This window comes from Triticum aestivum, chromosome 3A (genome assembly GCF_018294505.1).
Source record: "Triticum aestivum cultivar Chinese Spring chromosome 3A, IWGSC CS RefSeq v2.1, whole genome shotgun sequence".
Lineage (NCBI taxonomy): Eukaryota > Viridiplantae > Streptophyta > Magnoliopsida > Poales > Poaceae > Triticum > Triticum aestivum.
In genome coordinates, this window is record NC_057800.1 from 58,285,085 (window position 1) to 58,304,429 (window position 19,345).

General features: G+C 47.7%; 5 protein-coding genes across 5 annotated transcripts; all 5 read right to left on the minus strand.

Moving 5' to 3' along the window:
- Window positions 1–2,600: 2,600 nt before the first annotated feature.
- LOC123057887 (LOB domain-containing protein 41) lies at window positions 2,601–3,753 on the minus strand. The gene has a single exon (XM_044480762.1). The coding sequence runs from the start codon at window positions 3,613–3,615 to the stop codon at window positions 2,743–2,745; it is 873 nt and encodes a 290-aa protein (XP_044336697.1). The 5' UTR covers window positions 3,616–3,753; the 3' UTR covers window positions 2,601–2,742.
- Window positions 3,754–5,114: 1,361 nt separating this feature from the next.
- On the minus strand, window positions 5,115–10,163 carry LOC123060261 (G-type lectin S-receptor-like serine/threonine-protein kinase SD2-5). The gene is made up of 2 exons (XM_044482874.1): window positions 8,833–10,163; window positions 5,115–8,696 (listed from the first exon to the last, which is right to left on the minus strand). The coding sequence occupies exons 1-2, from the start codon at window positions 8,963–8,965 to the stop codon at window positions 6,349–6,351; spliced, it is 2,481 nt and encodes an 826-aa protein (XP_044338809.1). The 5' UTR covers window positions 8,966–10,163; the 3' UTR covers window positions 5,115–6,348.
- Window positions 10,164–11,189: 1,026 nt separating this feature from the next.
- On the minus strand, window positions 11,190–14,279 carry LOC123060262 (pentatricopeptide repeat-containing protein At1g66345, mitochondrial). Its single transcript, XM_044482875.1, has 3 exons — window positions 14,170–14,279; window positions 13,917–14,035; window positions 11,190–13,554 (listed from the first exon to the last, which is right to left on the minus strand). The coding sequence occupies exon 3, from the start codon at window positions 13,448–13,450 to the stop codon at window positions 11,771–11,773; it is 1,680 nt and encodes a 559-aa protein (XP_044338810.1). The 5' UTR covers window positions 13,451–13,554; window positions 13,917–14,035; window positions 14,170–14,279; the 3' UTR covers window positions 11,190–11,770.
- On the minus strand, window positions 13,504–14,837 carry LOC123060264 (universal stress protein PHOS32). The gene is made up of 3 exons (XM_044482878.1): window positions 14,492–14,837; window positions 14,170–14,279; window positions 13,504–14,035 (listed from the first exon to the last, which is right to left on the minus strand). Exons 1-3 carry the CDS (start codon window positions 14,664–14,666, stop codon window positions 13,880–13,882), a joined length of 441 nt encoding a protein of 146 aa, XP_044338813.1. The 5' UTR covers window positions 14,667–14,837; the 3' UTR covers window positions 13,504–13,879.
- Window positions 14,838–15,630: 793 nt separating this feature from the next.
- Window positions 15,631–19,230, minus strand: LOC123060263 (uncharacterized). Its single transcript, XM_044482876.1, has 6 exons — window positions 18,898–19,230; window positions 18,697–18,831; window positions 18,446–18,523; window positions 17,870–18,096; window positions 17,637–17,684; window positions 15,631–16,043 (listed from the first exon to the last, which is right to left on the minus strand). The coding sequence occupies exons 1-6, from the start codon at window positions 19,025–19,027 to the stop codon at window positions 15,882–15,884; spliced, it is 780 nt and encodes a 259-aa protein (XP_044338811.1). The 5' UTR covers window positions 19,028–19,230; the 3' UTR covers window positions 15,631–15,881.
- Between the last annotated feature and the right edge of the window lie 115 nt (window positions 19,231–19,345).

Consider the following 19,345-nt stretch of genomic DNA (forward strand, 5'->3'; position numbering starts at 1 on the left):
AGAAAACTGTTGGGAGCTTCTATAATAGAACTGTGTTTATGTATCAATCTAGGGCTAAGAGTCAAAGACGACTGTCAAGGAGGCTGAAGAGGCATATGAAGAAGCTCAGCGAGAAGTGATCCTTCAGGAATCTGTAAGCAATTGCTCTGCAGCTGTAGCTGGTATAACGTACGTGAGGAATCCATGTGCTTTTTCTAAATTACCACTGGAAAATAGTATTACAATCTGACATGGGCGTTTCTGACTAGTACTTTATATGTGTCAGCTTCAGTTTGTGTGTAGGCTATCCATTTTACGGTTACAATTACTAGTATACAATGATTCCTCCTTGGCGCCCTTATAATTGTTCAATCATTCATATATGTTGTCTTACTCGTGCTGCAAAAAAAGCACCAAGTACTTGTGAAGGCATGAACACTGCAATTTCTACCAGTATAGGCTCATGTTTATCTGAAAATGCGAAATAGATCCATACATGGAGGGAGCCTGTTACTTTACGAAAAGGTAGAAACAACATTTTAGAAGCTCAAAAAAGCTGATTTCCTTTTTGCATTGGCTAAACAAAATATGCTATTATGGTTTGTTGGACTCGTACTCTATTATATAAAGGCACGCTGCAGGTAGCCGCATAGGACTACATTGCAAAAAACCACAACAATTGCGGTCTATTTTTCAAAAACCCACCACCCAACTAACAATTTGCAAAAGCCACCGGTGCTCAGTAATTTTTTGCCGAAAACGTTAGACGCTAGGTTGAGCTCGTTTTGACACGAAATCTGACAAGGGCCGGCTGGAAGTGATGACATGGCATGGGAAAACTCATATTGTTTGACTCAACTGTTAACCTGGTGTAGGGCCCACCTGTCATCCTCTCTCTCCCATGCCCTCTCCACCTACAGCACATAGCCTATGGCTACACCATCGTGGCGTCGCTTCTCTAATTTGACACATTTGTACTTGTAAGAGCAACTCTAATAGAGTCGTCATATGTATTGTGCGGTTATCATACGAGATATGGAGCGCTCTCCATACAGATATGGAGCGCTCTCCATATGGATATGGGGCCGCAGCAGTTTTATGCAAACACACATTCGTCAGAAAGGCAACATATTTAATCCAAACGTTAGTTCGATTTCATTCCTAGTATTTTTTGAGTCACTAGTCACATTGATAGACCACAAACTAATAATTACCTAGTAGTTGCGGCCATGTCCATCATCACGATCCGCCGCCGCCGTCGGCGTAGAGTGTGGCAATGCCGGCCTCGATGGCCCAAAAATGCACCTCGGTGAGGTCATCCTAGAACGGTCATTCATCCACGCCGGCAAGAGTGGGGGTGGGCGCGGGGTCCAAATCTGCTACTCCATTTGCGCGTACATCTACGCAATCATCTCAAGGGCCACGTTCATCTAGTTCTATAAGGGGTGCAAAGGACCTACCGACTTCTTCACCTCCACCTCATCCCGAAAACCGAAGACGAGGGGAAGCTCTTGCCGCTGTGCTAATGGAGCCAAAGATGTGGATTGGAGACGGGTAAGAGAGGATTATGCAATAATGGCGCTAATCTTTATAGGCCAACGCGTGTACCATAAAGAGGGCAGTTGGGGAGATGGTTGACGATTAGTGGTCAAGGGGCTCGTCTCCCGATGAGAAAAGTTGCCACGGCCCATTCACATGCCTCTTGGCTGCTCAAACGACTCCACTCGGCCTGCTCACACGCAAATCAAGAGATGATGCCACATGACGCCATCTCATGGGCTCCCACGGGAATTCGACTAAGCGGTTGTGGCATTAATGGTCGGGTTTCCGTCACCAATGGCGCGTGGGAGGTCGGCCTACTTTACATCCCGCATGTGGCACGAAGGAAGAGGCTGAAACTTCACCTCTCGTAGTTTTGGATTTGGAGTGAGCTCCAAACATGATCTCCTTCAAATGTGAAGGTTACGAGCTCGGTTTTGGAGCGAGTTCCATAAATTATGTCGACCGAGAGAGGCATACAACAACAGTGCCAAAATGCGATCCTGGGCCAAAATCGTCAACATATTTTTATTGCAATTGTTTGTTGGTAGCTTACCAAGCTGACCGCTTGGTCAAAATCATTATATTAGATGTTATTATGCCGACTGAAGTCACAATTATTATCCTGATTGAAGCCATATGACAGTTGCTCTAATGACTTGAAATCAGTACATCATAGCTAGTAGTGTCATTCCTGTGAGTAAGGCTGCTGCCAATGCATGGGTGCTTAGATGAAGTGCTAAGCACAATAAATAGCTTAGCAACTATCCTCCCCAATGCATAGGTGCTTAGCTTATGGTTGCTAAGCTTGCTTCATTTAATGATTTAGCAACTAAAGCTCTTCATGTATTGGTGGGCCCTTTCTTTTAAATGTTTTGCCTAGGTTCACGTGCTTAGCATTGGTTCTTCCTGGGGTCACCACACTCATCTCTCTCCTCTTAAATAACTTGCCACATCAGATTTTTTGCCTACGTGAAAGGCTTAGCACATATACAAGATGAAGCATTGGGAGGGGCCTAACATACCACGAGATATATCCAGAGAGGCCCTAACAACAAGGCACTCAGCAGATGCACAAGGTATACAAGATTCCACTGCTATCTCTATTCTAAAATGGGGAAAAGAGAAAAAACAACAACCACGAAGGTGCATGACACGATCCCAAAACTGATGACTCTATCTCTGCAGCTAGTTTCAAGAAAGGCACTGTCGCCGGCCGCGTCTCTATGCCACGGGCAGCTCAAGCAGCAGGCCGATGTGGCCGGACTCTTCGCTCGAGCTGCCGGCGCCGAAGCGTGCCCCTGCCGGCGGCGACCTCGCCACCACGCGCGGGGTGACCGGCTGGAACCCCAGCGTCAGCTCCAGCCCGATTTCGTCGCCATGCGCCTCCTGCTCGTCCTGGGCCACCGGCGGCACGGGGCTGTGCTCTGCTTGGCTCACGTGCGAGCCCGCGTCAACCTCGGTGCCCTCGGACGACTCTTCTCCCCTCGTCTGCTCGACTGCCATGCCGTCGTCCTCAACGTGGCTGCCGTGGTCGTGGCTGCCGGCCGACTCCTCGTGGCTCGGCGCTTGGTCGAGCCCATCGTCGCGCTTGGCGCCGGAGGAGGTCCTGGACTTGGACTTGGCCGTGGAGGAGGACGCGCGCTTGAACCCGGTGCGCCCGGCGCGCGAGACGCCGAGGGGCGTGTCGGCCGCCGCAGCAGGGCGGTCGGCCTTGGCGACATGGCGGATGTCGCACGCCGTGAGGGGCGCGTCGGACGTGACGCGGACGATGGGGCGACCCTTGAGCACGGCCTCGACGGCGGCCTGGCAGGCCCCCCACTGGCCGGACCAGAGCAGGCCGACGGAGCCGTAGACAGGGTTGACCATGCGGCCGCAGGCCTCGTAGAGCAGCGAGCGGAAGAGCGCCGGGCGGAGGGCGGCGTCTTCGGCGGCGAGGAGGTTGAGCAGGCCGGCGCGGCCGTAGAACTTGGCGAGGAAGACGGTGGCGTTGGCCTGCGCGTCGGGGCTCCGGATCCACTCCAGGCAGGGGCGGATGGTGCAGCCCTCGCCGCACCCCTTGCGGAGCACCCGGCACCCGTTGCAGCTCATCCGCATCCTCCTCCTCCTTCTTCCCTTCCGATCAAAGCCCGGCGCCGGAGTTGTTGGAGTTGGAGATCGATCGATGATCTTCTTGCTTCGTTGGAATATTTTTGCTGGTGTGTGTGTGTGTGTGTGATGGTGGTGAGTTTGGTTGAGGTGATGGGTTTTATAGGTGGCGTGGGCGCCAACGGTTTTGGGAGGGCGGGTTCGGCGCCGCTGCCAAAACAACGGGAGATGCGACTAAGGGCATGTACAATGGTGCTATCTTAGGAGTGCCACGTAGGATAAATGATGAGGTGGAGGAGAGAGAACTCATAAAAGAAAGCTTATCTTCTCTTATTTAAGATAAGACAAATGATGATCTTTTAGCACAATATGTCTCACCACATTTTTAAGAATTGCTAGTTATTGAAGATAAGACTAAGAAATGACCCATTGTAAATATTTTCTTTGTCATTTCTAAATTACATGTAAAACTTAAAATAAAACTATCTTATCAACTATTGTACATGCCCTAAACAATGGGGGCGAGAGATGTCCACTGCACGGCTACGGGCTACCCCGGCATCACGGAGCGGCGTCGCACGAATGTTCCGAAAGGGAAATGGATTTTTTCAACGGCTTGCGGTGAAACTGGAGGCGGCCACTTTCGGTGGACTTTGCGACGCACCACGGTTTGGTTTGGTTTGGTTGGAGTGATGGGCAGGATGGCATGACATCCCCGTTGGAGAAAATAGTTGCACGTCCCCTGGTTTTACCAATGGATGGCATCGTCATCTGCATGTTATTCAACATTCAAACTTTTCAGTTCCAAAAAATTATTTAAAAAATGTGTGTAAAATTTCAGGATAAATACCTCCAATTGCGGAGTTGGAAAAAAAACTCCTACATTTTGAGGATGCACATTACGGGCATGTTTGGTTTACAGCCTAAGGTTGCCACGCTTAAGCTTAGTCGTGCCACAATATCTTAGGCGTGTGTTTGGTTTATTGCCACACTTTTCTTGCAATATTGCCCACATGTCATAGGCTCAATTTTTGGCAAATCTTGCCACACTTGTGGTGGCCATTTTGTTAGCCACACGTGTTGCGGCAAAGTTAGTCATGAACCAAACAGACCCTACATATGCTAAAGAGCCGCATATTTGCTTTTTTTGGCTCTCATGTTAACCATTTCCACCTAAATTTTTTGGACATATACACTATGTCTCTAGGTATATATGTATTTTCTTTCAGAATTTTTTCATACTGAAAAGTTTGAATTTTGTAGTTTCCAAATTAAGGCCTTCATGGAGCTCAGTCCATATTTGGTATTTTCATATAATAAGCACATATATAGCGGGCGATCTTGCGGATAGCGGATGATATAGCGGTCTGATAACTGATATTGCACGCACAACATTAGAAGCACACTATTTTTGAACTAACCCGTTGTTGGATGGTTAGGACTTAGAAAGACAGTGGTATCCTCAGCCTACCAGGGCTTAAGTCCTAAACTTGACATTGATGCTCGCATTTTTAAAAAAAAAATAGGGCACCGCCCAGGCCCCACCTTTTATAGATGAGACCAACACAAGTCACAACAGTATGTTATCATATTCGGGATGGGCACAAGCGCCAACATCCAGAACTCAAGAGAGATAAAGGACAGATAACAAGATGCTCAAGATGTACGTTCTGGGAGGAGATGTTTCTGTTGACCGTGAGACACTTAGTGGTGACTTCTTAAAATCTCAAGATGCTATGACAGCTTAGTCTCTCTGTGGTGCTCATAGAAATGAGAGTATGCTCATGTATAGGAGCGATTCGGTTGTACTGAGTTAAAAAAAAACACACTTTTCTGGCGCAACCTGAGACGCTACCGCTATTGCGGCTGCTATTTAAAAGCTTTCTTCAGAGCGCACCAGGTTTTGGCATACCCATACTTTTTTTGTCAAGTGGGCTTGTCCCTTCCTAGTAATTGATCAACGACTCACGGAGCACCAAGATGAGACAGAAAGAGAAAATCGAGTTATGGCACAGTGCTCCTTTGTATAGAAAAAAGAAGGCAAGTCAGAGAGGTGATGCTGATACTGTAGATAATTTGCTGTAGACGATTAGTGTCGGTAATTATTGTACTCCCTCCGTTCGTTTTTATAAGGCGTTTCAGACAGCTGGGTTTGAACTGTTTAGTATACTGTCTGAATTTGCTAAAACGTCTTATATAAGTGAACAGAGGGAGTAGTTAACCACTGTGCCACCTTGCTTTTAGTGCGGGTGTGGCGAAGCAAAGTCAGTAAGGTGTAGCTCTACCTGACTTCCCTTGCAATGTCAGAGGATCTCGTTCCTCCCCGTACATGTCCACTAAAAGACCTGCAAAATCAAACCAACATTAGCAACAAGCCAACAAAACAGAAGAGCAGCTCCAGAAACACAGAGGGCTACACGCATCAGAGCTACTTCCCTTGCTGCACCACCGTCCTTCAACTACTCGACCAAAGAAGAAGCCATCAACATAACTTGCTGGACACCTTCACGCAGCGTGTTCCTGCACCCTTCTTTCAGTAAAACTGCCCAGAACAGTAAGACACTCCCCCACATGAGATTCAGAAGTCACTTTATAGCGGGTAGTCCAAATACCCCAGCAAATAGCATTATAGCAGCAATATCCAATATGCTGCCAAATACAGCACAGTATGCTGCCAAAACAAGAGATAGCCGACGACTTGCACGCCGGTCGGGGGCGCAACCGGTCATCTACTCCAGCATATCATCTGGGACTAGACAGCTGCACAGCTGAAAGTAGAGTATCAGTCGGCTTGAAAGCATTCGGATGGAGCCGGTCCACAACATGCGAGGACGTCGGTGGCTGCGGCACATCACAGACGCCTTCGAGCATCTGGACAACTTTCGACATGGAAGGTCTCCAGGAGAAATCCTCCTGAATGCACCACAGAGCAACCCTGATAGCTATCTCCACCCGGTCATCTTCATCGTCGTACGCCAACTTGGCGTCGACGATATTGCGAAGATCGCCTTCCTCCAGCTTCTTGAAAGCGAAGGGTGGGAAATGGGCCTTCTCCGAGGCTTCCAAGGGGTCGAAGCTCCTCCTTCCGCTGATTATCTCGAGCAGGACTATCCCGTAGCTGTACACGTCGCTCTTATCTGAGATGGCGTAGTTGGTGATCCACTCGGGCGCAACATAGCCCCGTGTGCCTCTGAGCCTGGTGAAAACATGGCTTTGCTCCCTGCTCATCAACTTGGCAAGCCCAAAGTCAGCTACCTTTGCATGGAAGTTGTCATCAAGTAGAACGTTCTCAGGCTTGATGTCGCAATGTATAATCTTGGACTCGCAGTCCTGATGGAGGTACGCCAGCCCCTTTGCTGTTCCAAGTGCAATGCGAAACCTTGTATCCCAGTCTAGAAGGGGAGCATCCACTCTAGTACTCAAAATCCACCTGTTTAGAGACCCCTTGGGCATGTACTCGTACGCAAGAAGCCTTTGTGCCCCCTCGACGCAAAAACCTCGGAGTTTAACTAGATGAACGTGGTGGATGTTGCCAATTGTTGTCATCTCAGAACGAAACTCTCTCTCCCCTTGGCCTAGGCCCTCCAGCTTCTTTACAGCAATGCTACTCCCATCTGGGAGTGTTCCGAGATACACGGATCCAAATCCTCCCTGACCAAGCTTGTCAGCGAAGTTGTTTGTAGCACCTCGGAGCTCCGTGTAAGTAAACCGCATTGGTGCTCCAGATATCGTCCGGAGAAACCCATCGTCTTGTTCTTGTGAGGGTGAAGGTTGCCTCCGACGACGATGATAAATGCTGAAGCCAACATAAACAAGAACCCCTATGACAGCCAACGGTCCGACCACAATGACAACAGTAACGACGGTGTGCCTCCCGGCGCCACTCCCACCTTTCCCCGAGCCATGGTTAGTGCTAGATACCTTGATAAAAGATACAGAAGCAGGTTTCCTTTCACCTTTCTTCTGCAAACTACCGATCTGGTTGAAAAGGAAGCAATTGCCCATGCACGCATCCTTGCATCCTATGATATTTGTTCTAGCCAAGGGCCGGGTGAACCTAGTGCCAATATACCCAACTCCACTATCCAGTTGAGCTAGCTGAAAGTCCTCTTTTGAGTTACATGGTGATATGAGACAGGGGTTGCAGTTTGGAAAGGTGCTAAGTGCTGACGGGCACTGGCATCCTGCTCCACTAATGCAAACGGAATAGGGGTCGCACTGGGCTGGCATGTCACATGAGTCCTCCGGGATTGCGAATGGGAGACTAGCCATGTAGCGCGTGCCATCGGCAATCTGTAGGAGGATGCGGAAGGAAAGGGATCCAATGTCGCTGAGGACAACAGCCAATGTGTCATTGGCACTACTCTGCTGCGCAATGTTAAGCCGTGATAGAAGAGACCCTGATTTATCATAGAAGTACCACGAAGTTGAATTGAGGTTTGAAGAGTAGATGTCGCCATTCATGTCCACGAACGACCTTGTATCCAGCACAGCAGACCAGTAAGGTTGGGGGTTCTGGAAGCCTGCGTACAACCTCATGTCCCCTGATGTGATGCCAAGTGTATAACTAATGTTGTTTGTGCTGGACTGGCTCACAAGTGTCATCCCATCAGTGAAGCTCTGGCCAGACAAAAGTGTGTTCGTTGGATAGCTCAAACTCTGCCATACAAGAGAAGAGCCGTCTTTGCCGAGCACTATAAGATTGCCAGAGTCCAGCAGCCGAATAGAGGCGCCCTTGCCGGAGAGATTGGCAGTCCAGGCAGTGGAGCCTTGAGACCGCAGGTAGGCATTACCATCCTTGTCGAACACAAAGGCATCCGTATGAGAAACAGGAGAGTTAGCATTAGCAGTCCAGACGACAGAAGTGGAGGCTAGGTGCACCACCGAGAGAAGATAGGAGCTCTCTGACACACTACTGGTTACAAAGCCGAAGCCATATACGAAGCCATTGGACAACAGAAAAGTTCCATTATTATCGATGTAATCATTTTCAGAGACACTGAACCCTGGCAGGAGAACTTGTTTCTGAACACTGCCGCTGCATATTATCCAGAGGTTGGCTATCACAAGCATCCGCTGCAAAACGAAGCCTGTTGAACAACTTATTCATATTAGATGCAGTGCAGGCATGTAGTAACACAAACACCTAGCATTCCGCCAAGGTTATTTCCAGATTGATGCATGTTTGAACTGCATAACTTAGCACTGGAAAGTTCATAGCAATACCTCTCATTCGAGCATGTTGTTGTCTAGCAGCCGCAACATCCCCTGAGGTGATGAGAAGGGAGGCCACCATGACGCACATCTGGAACATGGGTTTGGACGCGATGTTCATTTGAGAATATTGCTGTTCATACATGTGGTGACGGGAGGAGCAGACTAGGCTTGAGATATCGTATGTATGGTGTGGCAATCCTCTGCCACAATGTTACCGGTCATGCATCTGGTTCCTGGAGTCGAACAATGGGAGCTGGCAGCTCTTTTTGGAAATTTGTACTAAGTCGTAATCGAGCTAGCCTGCCCTACAGACCATGGAAACTCAAATACATTCAAAGAATGATCCCCATCATCACTCGGGTTATGTGGAGTAGATGGCATGTGGACCCACTGTGAAAGAGAGAAGTATTAAAAGGGAGAGATGAGACAGGGAAAAAAAAGGTCACATTTTGTTGGGATGTGTCCTTATCGGAAATTCAGTCTCACACCTGAGCAGACATGCTGCTGGTATGTGTACCAACCAGTTCCACGCAATACACACTGTATTCCGTTCAGTATTATCAGTTTCCTTATGCATTTTCTTATGACTGTGGCCCACGGTTGGCCCATGTCCATTGTTGGGGATATCCTTATGCCATGCCATGGACGACAATCAGAGTGCTTCGATTATCGATACAATGGGTGTACATTTTTATCATTCTTTTTATAAATGAGAGTTCGTTAATTATGAGTGCCCAGTCACTACTAGAATTCAGCGTTCTAGAGTGCAATCCTTTTCTAGATGAATGGTTTTGCAGCATGGCTTTAAATACCAAATTAGTCGAGATCAAAACTCAACGCTGATACAGATAAAAAAATTCACCCGGAGCCTGAAGGGGTCAAGGGGAGGAGCCAAACCAAGGGGGAAGCGATACCCATTAGCCTGCCCATTGGTGTAGTCGGCGGTCACGTACACCAGGTTGAGCTTTAGGTCGGCTCATGACTATCTTACAACGAACATTCACTAGCCCATGAGCCCTCGCTAGCTGTGAGAAAGATGATTTGTCGTGACCGGGTCGAAGCCTCTACTAAATCTGGATCAAAGAGACGAAGACGTTGCTGGAGGACCCCATGCCAACCAAGGTGTCTAGCCAAACACTGTCAGTGTATGGACAGCTGGTGAAAGTTTTTTCATTTTCTTTTTGAGCTAGGATGAAAGTTCATCTTGGCCCTCTAAAGGTCCCCACAATAGAAGTAAACCGGCGTTGGTGATCCAGATAAAAAGGTAACATGAAAAGGAGGAGAGTTAATGAAGACTTTTATTCCTATAGGTTTTGGTCATACTGACCACTTTGAGTATAGACAAGTCATACCTGAAGCCATCAGCCCCCACGTGTCCTTGCAGAGCATGCCATGGCCTGCCCTCCCCTCCTGCGCCCAAGTTCCCGCAAGGCGCCCCCCTGCTCGGCTCGATCCCCCTCGCCTAGCACCAAGCGCCACCGGAGCACGATCAGCTTAATTTTCTTGACACATCAATCGCTCAAGTGATTAAGAGCTAGCATCAGATTCATGGACATCTAGCACAGAGTGGCAGCATAAGTAAAAATCAAGCATTAGTTTGGCTGGTGACAAACCTGTGTCTTCTGCATCGGAGATCTATTGGTTGCTGCAGTAGAAAACCAACACAGTAAAAACTGTGTCCCGCTGAGGTGTGATGTTGGGTCATATACCAGAACCTACACACATGTACAATAGACAAAAGATCCAAGGACTGCAAACTAAATGACAGCAGACTTTGTATTTCTTTAACAAAGAAAAATATCTTATAAGAGATGTCACACATGAGAACAGCATGTCCATTATTACAGATAGCCTGATTCTGAAAACGAAAGCCCTCAGTTTTCATTAACCAGTCCAGCAAACAAAATTAGCTGTTATCTTTAATGTTCCATCACCAAAAGATATACAGACGCTATTTGTCATATGCCTTATAGAATCCTACTGCCAACCTTAAACACAGTCATGCAGCCCCATATCACCTACAGGTGTGCACACATTTAAGTAGAGAACAAGACTTATAACATGCCAGGAAATACAGACTTATAACATGCCAAAAGCAAAGAGGGCAAGCTATAATTAGGTCAAGCAGAATGTCGGAAGTTAACTGTTGACTGAAATGAGGCCTTCCGTTATCACAATATGAAAAGAATGAGAGCAAGAAAACTTAAAAGCACTGAACATCAGCAAGATTTGAATCAAAAAATGAATTCAGAGTCAGTTTGATAGATGACACTGAACAATGCTATAGACATGTGAATGACATTATAATGGTTCGGTGCATTAAAAATGTTATCATACATTATGTCATCATCAGCACTGGAAAAAGATTACCATTACCAGTTCCTGCTCAGTGCATTAGTGCTTCATAGAAGAACAAACCCTTACAGTAACAGGCAAGCAGAAATCCAGTGATCCATTTTGCATTGAAAAGGTCCTAGGAGCAGCATACACTCATAGAGTAGTTATGTTAGCAATAATCTTGTCTGGACTCCAAGGGAGTCTGCATCGTAGGTTGGCCTCATCCACTTGCACACAAGCAGAAAATAACATGTCTCCAACTAGAATCTCAGATTGTTTGCCTTACAAGGCGAGAAAAGAAAATTGGATTCTCTTGTAATTCCTCCCCTCACTCGTAGAGCAGGTTTCATGTTCACGGGAGTTAGGGAGGCCTTAATTTCTCCTCACATGTCCTTTTTATTTTCAGCAGCCTCATGGTGGTTTGCTGTTGGCTAGCCTACTATTTTTACCATTTCCTTTGCGAAGGTACAATAAGTGCAATATGTAGACCAATCTTATATTAAATAATAGCAACCTTCTCCCTCTTTACCTTCGCCTATCCTTCAGCCCCCTTTAGCTTTTTTCCCATAAAGCACAAACCATCTAACTGCGAGATCAGGTATTATGGGAACTATGTCTTTACTTTGATGACTCTTCTCACCAACATCATAAATGTATCCGCAGAGGGGATTAACTTCTCGCTCCGTGCAATCATCCTGTCATATAACCGAAGTGCGCTCTTAGTGTTACCCTTCTCACAGTAACTGCTGATCAGCATATCGCTTATGTCACTAGTCGGAGCCAGCAATTTCCTTTCCATCACAGACACAAACTTCTCAGCTTCCTTTGGATTTCCACACTGGCACAGGCCACTGATCAGGGAGGTAAAAACTTCGATGCCATGGTTAAGTCCCCTGTGCTCCATCTCATGATAAATCTTGACAACACCTTCCGCATCACCAACCTTGACGTACCCATCAATGAGCTTGCAGTATGTATCCTGACCAGGAATCATTCCTTTGTCGATCATTGCCGTCACCAACTCGTTTGCCTTGCCGACCTGTCCAGCACCACACATCGCCTCTAAGATCTCATTGCAAGTGCCAATGTCCGGCACAAGGCCTTCATGGAGCATCTTGTCGAAGTACTCCGAGCCCTCATCTGTCCTCTCATGTCTAAAACACCCGGTGACGAGGTGACTGTATGTAGCATCATACAGCTTCAACCCCATGGACAGCATTTCTTGAAGCAACTGCATGGCCTCACTGATATTGCCCTCACGGCAATGTACTCCGATGAGGCAAGTATACACAAACGGGTTCAGGCGACAGCCTCGTCGGACCATGCCGTCCCACTGCTCACGTGCCGACTCCAGATCACCAATACGACAGTAAGCATGCACCATCAGCGAGTAAGCAACGTCGTCGAACACCATGTTCCTCTGCAGCATCCTCCTGAGCAGCAAGATCCCTTCCTCGGTCCTCCCCTCCTCGAAGATCCACAGCGCCAGCGCGACGTGGGCCACGACGCCCGGCGCGCACTTCTTGCCGTGGATCCTCTCCACAAGGGCCGCCATCCTGGCAAGTGCACCCTCCCGGCTCAGCACGCCGACGACAAGCTCGACGGTGGCCTGGCTGGCGTACACCCGCTTGAGCGTCATTAGCTCGAACACCTCCCAGACGACCCGGAACCGGCCGGTGCGCTGCGCCGCGTGCAGCACGGCGTTGAAGGCGGAGAGGGAGGGGAGCACGCGGCGGAGCGCCAGGTAGCGGCAGGCCTCGAGGGCCTCCTCCGGGAGGCGGAGCCGCGCGTAGGCGTGCACCAGGAGGTGGAGGCCGCGGGCCGTCGCGGCGGTGCCGCTGTCCTCGTAGGCCGCGAAGAAGGCGTCCAGGAAGTGCGAGGCGGGCGAGGAGGAGTGCCTGGTGATGGCGGCCTGGAGGAGGACGGAGGCGTGGCTGACGAGGGCCGCGCGGGCGAGGAGGTGGACGAGGAGGCAGTAGGAGCGGAGCGAGTGGGGCGACGGCGACGAGGCGGCGGACCAGTGGAAGAAGCTGTGCGCGTTCTTGGCGACGGTCTCGGCGGAGGAGGAGGAGGGGCTGGGGTTCCGGGCGAGGGAGAGGAGCACGGCGTCGACGTGGCCCTCGGGCGCCGCGGCGGCGGGGAACGCCTCCCAGGTCACCCTCGGGCTGCTCGCGAGGTAGTGGGAGACGTGCTGGGGCGTCGCCGCGGCGGCCGCGGGCACGGCGGAGGCGGCACCGCGGCAGGGGGACGGTACGACGACGCGCCGCGCGAGCATGCGGCCGCCGGCCATGTGGCCATCGAATGAAACGCCGCCGAGGTAGACCGTAGACGGACCTCGTCGGTGATGAAGCGGCACCGATCAAGTAATGGACGATTAAGATGGCAAACGGCAAGCTGCAAAAACCCAGTGTTTGCTATGATGAACTACACTCCACATTCCATGTACAGTATTTTCTTGTAATTTCATCATAGCTTCCAAGTAAATTTCGGAGTACAATGTCATGGTGTTGCTATGAAATATAGTATCTGTGAGAATACAAAGCAGACGCGGGCGAACACACCAAGAGCCCTGCCGCCAAGAACCAAAAAGGCACCATGGTCATGTACAGGTTCAAGTCCATCAAGCTAAGGTGCACGCACGCTCGACAAATCATGGTAAAGTTCGGCTATGAACCGGACGTGCCACAATCACAGGAGCAGGGTTTTTCTTTAACTTTTATTAAGAATCATACAACTGAACCTGTGGGTATGCATACCTCTTGAGCGTGCTCAGGCCTCTGCTTCCGATGACCAGGCAGCTGAGGGGAACCAGGTCGACTGCCTCACACACCTTCTTGGTCGGGTCGCCGTAGAGTATCTTCCCAAAGACCTCAACCTGCGAATCACGTAGTTTCGACGACAAGACAATCAGCAATCAGCGGACAGGAATGATATCTAGCACAGGAATTTGATCAGGAGTTATGATTACTGGTACAAAATTCTGCGGGTGGAAGATGAAAAAACTGGTACCCCGCTCTGATGTGCCACTTGGGCCAGGATCTCCAGCGTCTCCTTGTCCGGTGACAGGCCGTACTTCTTGGTGACATGGGGGTCCGAGAACTCTACCAGAGGGATGAGCGCTGAAATCCACAAGAAATTGCCATTTCAGAAGCATGGTAATTTGATAATTGATACCACAACGGAGAACACCAACGTATAGAGTTTGTTCATCAGTTCGAAACTGGCAGAAGCAAATATAGATAGAACTTGAGGTAATCATGTGCAGCACTCGCTATACCTATCCTACAGATTCCAATACACGGTAAACAAGAGGGGTTGTCGGTGGACTTACGTGAACCACTCTGTTCCCAGAGATGCATCGCTCCTTGCTCATTCTGGTAGGAGTTGTTGACATGGATCAGCACGAGTTGATCACCGCTCCTGGCAAGGTTGGTTGACGCCCATCGCAGAGCCGCTTTGCTGCACGATGAGAAGTCCACAGCAACTCCGATATTCCTCCCACCCATGTCCCTGCAAAGCTCAGATAAACACAACACAGGTTTTTGATTTCCAGACCAGTGCGTCTAACGATGGCAATGAGGTTTCAGCTGCGGTCAGGTCTTTAAATAGATATCAACAGGAACTAGCATTACTGGAAATACTAAACGAAAGAGGGTGAAAACATAGGCTGAGCCCATGAGCTTTCTCCTCTTGTTACTTTGCCTGATTCCTTATCACCACTTTACCTCCCCCCTGGAAACAGACATGTTCCACTTGGTTACCGCTGCTAGAGAAAACTATGGGTACAAAAGGCATGAAAAATCAAGATTCATGATGCAAAGCAAAAGGGGCAAAAAAGAATTTTACTCCAGTTTCTTTCATGCCACTGGCACTGGAATGCCAGATTCTAATTCATCGGTTAACTAAAGCGGCACCGTCGGCACGGCACAGGTATGGACAAGAGGAAAGAAATTCTCATGTAAACTGATTCTCACTAAAGCATCAAGCAAAGAAAAGCCAGGTTGATCAGGAATAAGATAGTACCAGATGCTTCCAATACAGATGAAATGAAAGATGAAAGCATTTTGATATGGGGAATCCGATGAATGCAGCGTAGCAGTTTGGCATTTGATAAAAATAAAATGACTCATCCAGCTAGCTATTCTTTACCAGAAAAAGCATCAATAACAAGTTCAACACTTCTGTTAAGACAGATAATGTACTTGTATCCCGATCCGGCATGCAAAATAAAGAAAATAAGAGAGAAGAGGCCTTGTTACATCATAAGTAATAACAGAATGATCTTCATATCCCAATTGAACCCAGTGTCATGTATTTCCAAAGACAGATAGTAATATCTATACTCATATTCATACCTGGCATGCAGAATTAAGAAAATATGAGACAACAGGCCTTGTTACATCATAGGTAAAACAGAATGATCGCATATCACAGATAAACTCAGTGCCATGTTATTTCTAAAGAAAATAATGCAGAGAAACGCAACTCAAATTGATGTAAGTTCACACTTCAAGCAGATACAAGTTAATCGATGCATCCATCAAACAAATTCCATGGATGACCAGTAGAGCTAGATCTTCCGGACAAACTTGTGATGTTAACGCATTTTAGCATTACATGCAAAAGCAGAGCTCCGAAACATTGAGAATCAGTATCCCCTAATACAGATGTCAAAAACTACAAGTAACTACTGTTATTAACCAGCTCTTCAGAATGAGAAGTTACAAGTACAACTGCTCCACTCTCTTGTCATACGACACATGATAGATCCACCAATTGCCCAGAATTCCAATCACATGCAGTACTGTTCTGTCCTTTAATTCGACCGTCCCAATAGAAAAGAACTTGTAGTCTTCGGTATCAACTTTTCTTGTCTGGATGACCTGAAGGCAAATGAAGAAGGGTTATAACTATAAAATTAGTACATAAAAGGAGCGCTGAGGAACTAAATATTGTCATGCATATGGATTGACCTTGCTGACACTATCCATTACTTCACCAAAAATCATGTGTCGTATTTATGGACAGAGGTAATACAACTTAATTGAATTGACATTATACCTAAATTTCAATGACAGCAAATTTCTTTTGTTTGCGGCGACAGAAAGCATGGAAGAGAGCTGCAAGCATAAGCATAGTATCTCAAAAGCTGCAGTCGACTAGTTCTGTCCAGGTGATGGTGTAACTCCACCGAAGCAGCACAGGAACAATTTACCAAATCATAAACTAGTACTCCCTCCGTCCGAAAAAACTTGTCATCAAAATGGACAAAAAGGGGTGTATCTAGAACTACATCCAGATACATTCCCTTTTATTCATTTTGATGACAGGTATTTACAGACGGAGGGAGTACTTGAAATACAGGAAAAGGAACACAAGTGCCGAAACATCCAATTAAAAGATAAGAGGTCTGCAGTTCTCCATCAGGAACCAAGGGAGAATCGTGAAGCTTTGCATACTTTCTGCCTAATTATATTCTCTACTCCACAAGTACAAGTCAATTTTTACTTCATGATCTTTTGAATAGTTTCGACTATGGTTAAGGTCATTTTTTACCTTCAGGAACCAAAGAAAAATCACAAGGCTTTGCAGTTCTTCATTCTTTTTGCAGAAATTTTGATTATGATTTTTCTGGGGCAATATACTAGCTGCAAAACTAAACTTTAATAGATACGGTCCATGTCTTTCTATGGCTCCTCGCCAATAACAGAATTCTCACGTGTGATAACATTCAAAAGCACCCAAATGTTAAAGACAGGGTAATAAGGCATGCTTGTTTTGTGCTGAGAATCAATCAGTGCATAACTTGTTTTTTGGCTGTGTTGTGGTGGCCAAACAAGAGTGGAAAATTATCTCTGGTATATTCGGTGTCCAGCTAGGTTCTGACTTTGAATATGTTTGCCGTTGGTGGTTGAGTAAACAATAAGAATGCAATTCTGAATTTGTTATGCTAGGCTAATCTCTGGTCAATAACTCAATATGGTCTTTACAGAATCAACTTTGTTTTCAGAGCAAAAACTGGCATGGTAGAATAATGCTCTGGAAACTGATGTCACACATTGGAAGATGGAAGATGCTATTCAAAGATCCTCATTCAAGACTGCTTGACCGCAACCTGCTACTCCTCAAGAGGATGAGAGGATAACTGATGAGGGTTGCCCAGAAGTGAAGATGATCAAGTGTGGATTTGCCCCCTTCGAGTTAGGTGTAGCGGAGATGCGCATGTTGAGACGGATGTTCAAACTGTTTTCAGAAAAGGGTATAATCTTCTTAATGTGTTCAAGTTTAGGGGGGTATTTTGGGGGTTCTTCGATTGTGCAAAGGCTAAAAATAAAATGTGAATGAAAGTTCATGACCATATGGAAAGCACTTCAAAATGTAATGTGGTGTAGAACCATTAAACTACTCCAAACCGTGTTACAAAATGCAGGTATATGTAATATAGCTCTCTTAGGGGGGAAAAGCATGAAGCTCACCTCCTCCTTCCACAATACAGGATTTTGCTGCACCTTCCCTTGATGAATCTGAAACAGTAAAACATATATCAGGTAACAGAAGAAGGAAAAACATACAACATCCTCTCATAAGTTTGTTATTTTGGGTAGCATAAATAAATCTCAAACGATGCTACAATCATTCCACATTAAGCACCATCAAACTGTAAACATGAATATGTTCTTTTATAAGATGCCATAATAATTTAACTAACCTCCTGAAGAAACAAGTATATGGAATAGGGGTCAGGCCTTGTAGAGTAGAGAAGAAGCAATGTGTTGATGGCAAGAACCATTGGTTTCCGCCAACCATACACAATCAAGAGAATCAAACCGATAGGCAGCTGAAATTTTCTGACCAAATTCCAGAATTTCCTAAGAACTTGTTTCGAATGTGGTGAGAGCACAGTGATGTCTTTTGATGGGCTCTTTGGCGGTCGCTCTGTGATGCAAGAAATTACACACAGGAAAAATGTGCATTAGGATAATAATAGTGACTAGCATTTGGATTATCTGTAGCTAGGTCTAAGTATGTATAACAACTTAGATTAAGTTTTTCAAGGGGAAATCTGAATGAAATTGGACTATAGGACATATTATCAACTTCACTAAACTCTGTCCAATACTCCAATACATACCTAAATACCAGATCATACATAAGCATGCTCAGGAAAAAGAACAATCATATCGGGGAAATGCACTAAATGTTTTTCTCCATGTGAGCAAGCACTAGAAGGAAAAAACATATACTGTACATTCTAATGTGCCTGGTGTCTGTGGCAAGAAATTACCTTGTGCCTCCGCGACCTTTGTGGGATAAAGCATGACAGCAATTGCGGTGCCGCCGGTCCCAAATCCCCTCAGCAGACCTAGAATAATGGTTAAAGTCAGTGAGCATAATCCTGGTCAACTAACATTGTAGACCAAGACATGGCTATCTGAGATATGTTTTTGAGACAAATACAAGGAGAGCTTGAAGGATGTCCACGGCGCACTGACAAATACTGTAACCGTAGCACACGATCCTAACCCCTTAGGCTACCTGGAAGCTTCGGACGAACTCCGGGGGGCACCCTCGCGGCCAGCAGATCCCGGAGCATGGGGGCGCGAGCCTGAAACGCGGGGGCCGAGCTCGAACACCGCGACCAGACGCCCTGCAACGCGTGCCTGACAGGAACTGGTAGGGAGTCGAGTCAGCGCGTGGATCAAGCAAACGAGGACGCCGGAGAAGCAAGGAACTCACGGGTAGGGCTGTCGGCGGCAGGGCCGCGGAGGGCGGAGAAGGCGCGGGCGGGGGCGAAGTGGGGAGAGGGGACGCCCCGCCGGAGATGCGCCGCCATGGCGGCGCCGCTCGCCAGTCGCCTCCACGCCATTGTCGGCCCCCTCCCTTGGTCTCGGCCAGGATCGAGCGGCCCTGGCAGTGGTAGCTTGGCTTCGGAGGACGAGGAGGAGAACTCCGGAGACGGCGGGGCGAGAACGGGGAGTCGAGTCACCGTCAGTGCTCGTTGGATCGAGGCTCGTGCCCACCCCCACCCCCGCCCCCCCTTCCGTCATAGACGCATGGCACTCATGTGCGAAGCGTGCTCGGCAATTTATGAAGGGGTGGGGAGCCAACTTGGGCCGTGACACCAGGGAGCGTAAGAGGGCGCTGCTGACTGCGATCCAGGCCCTTGACCTCCGGGCTGACGCGG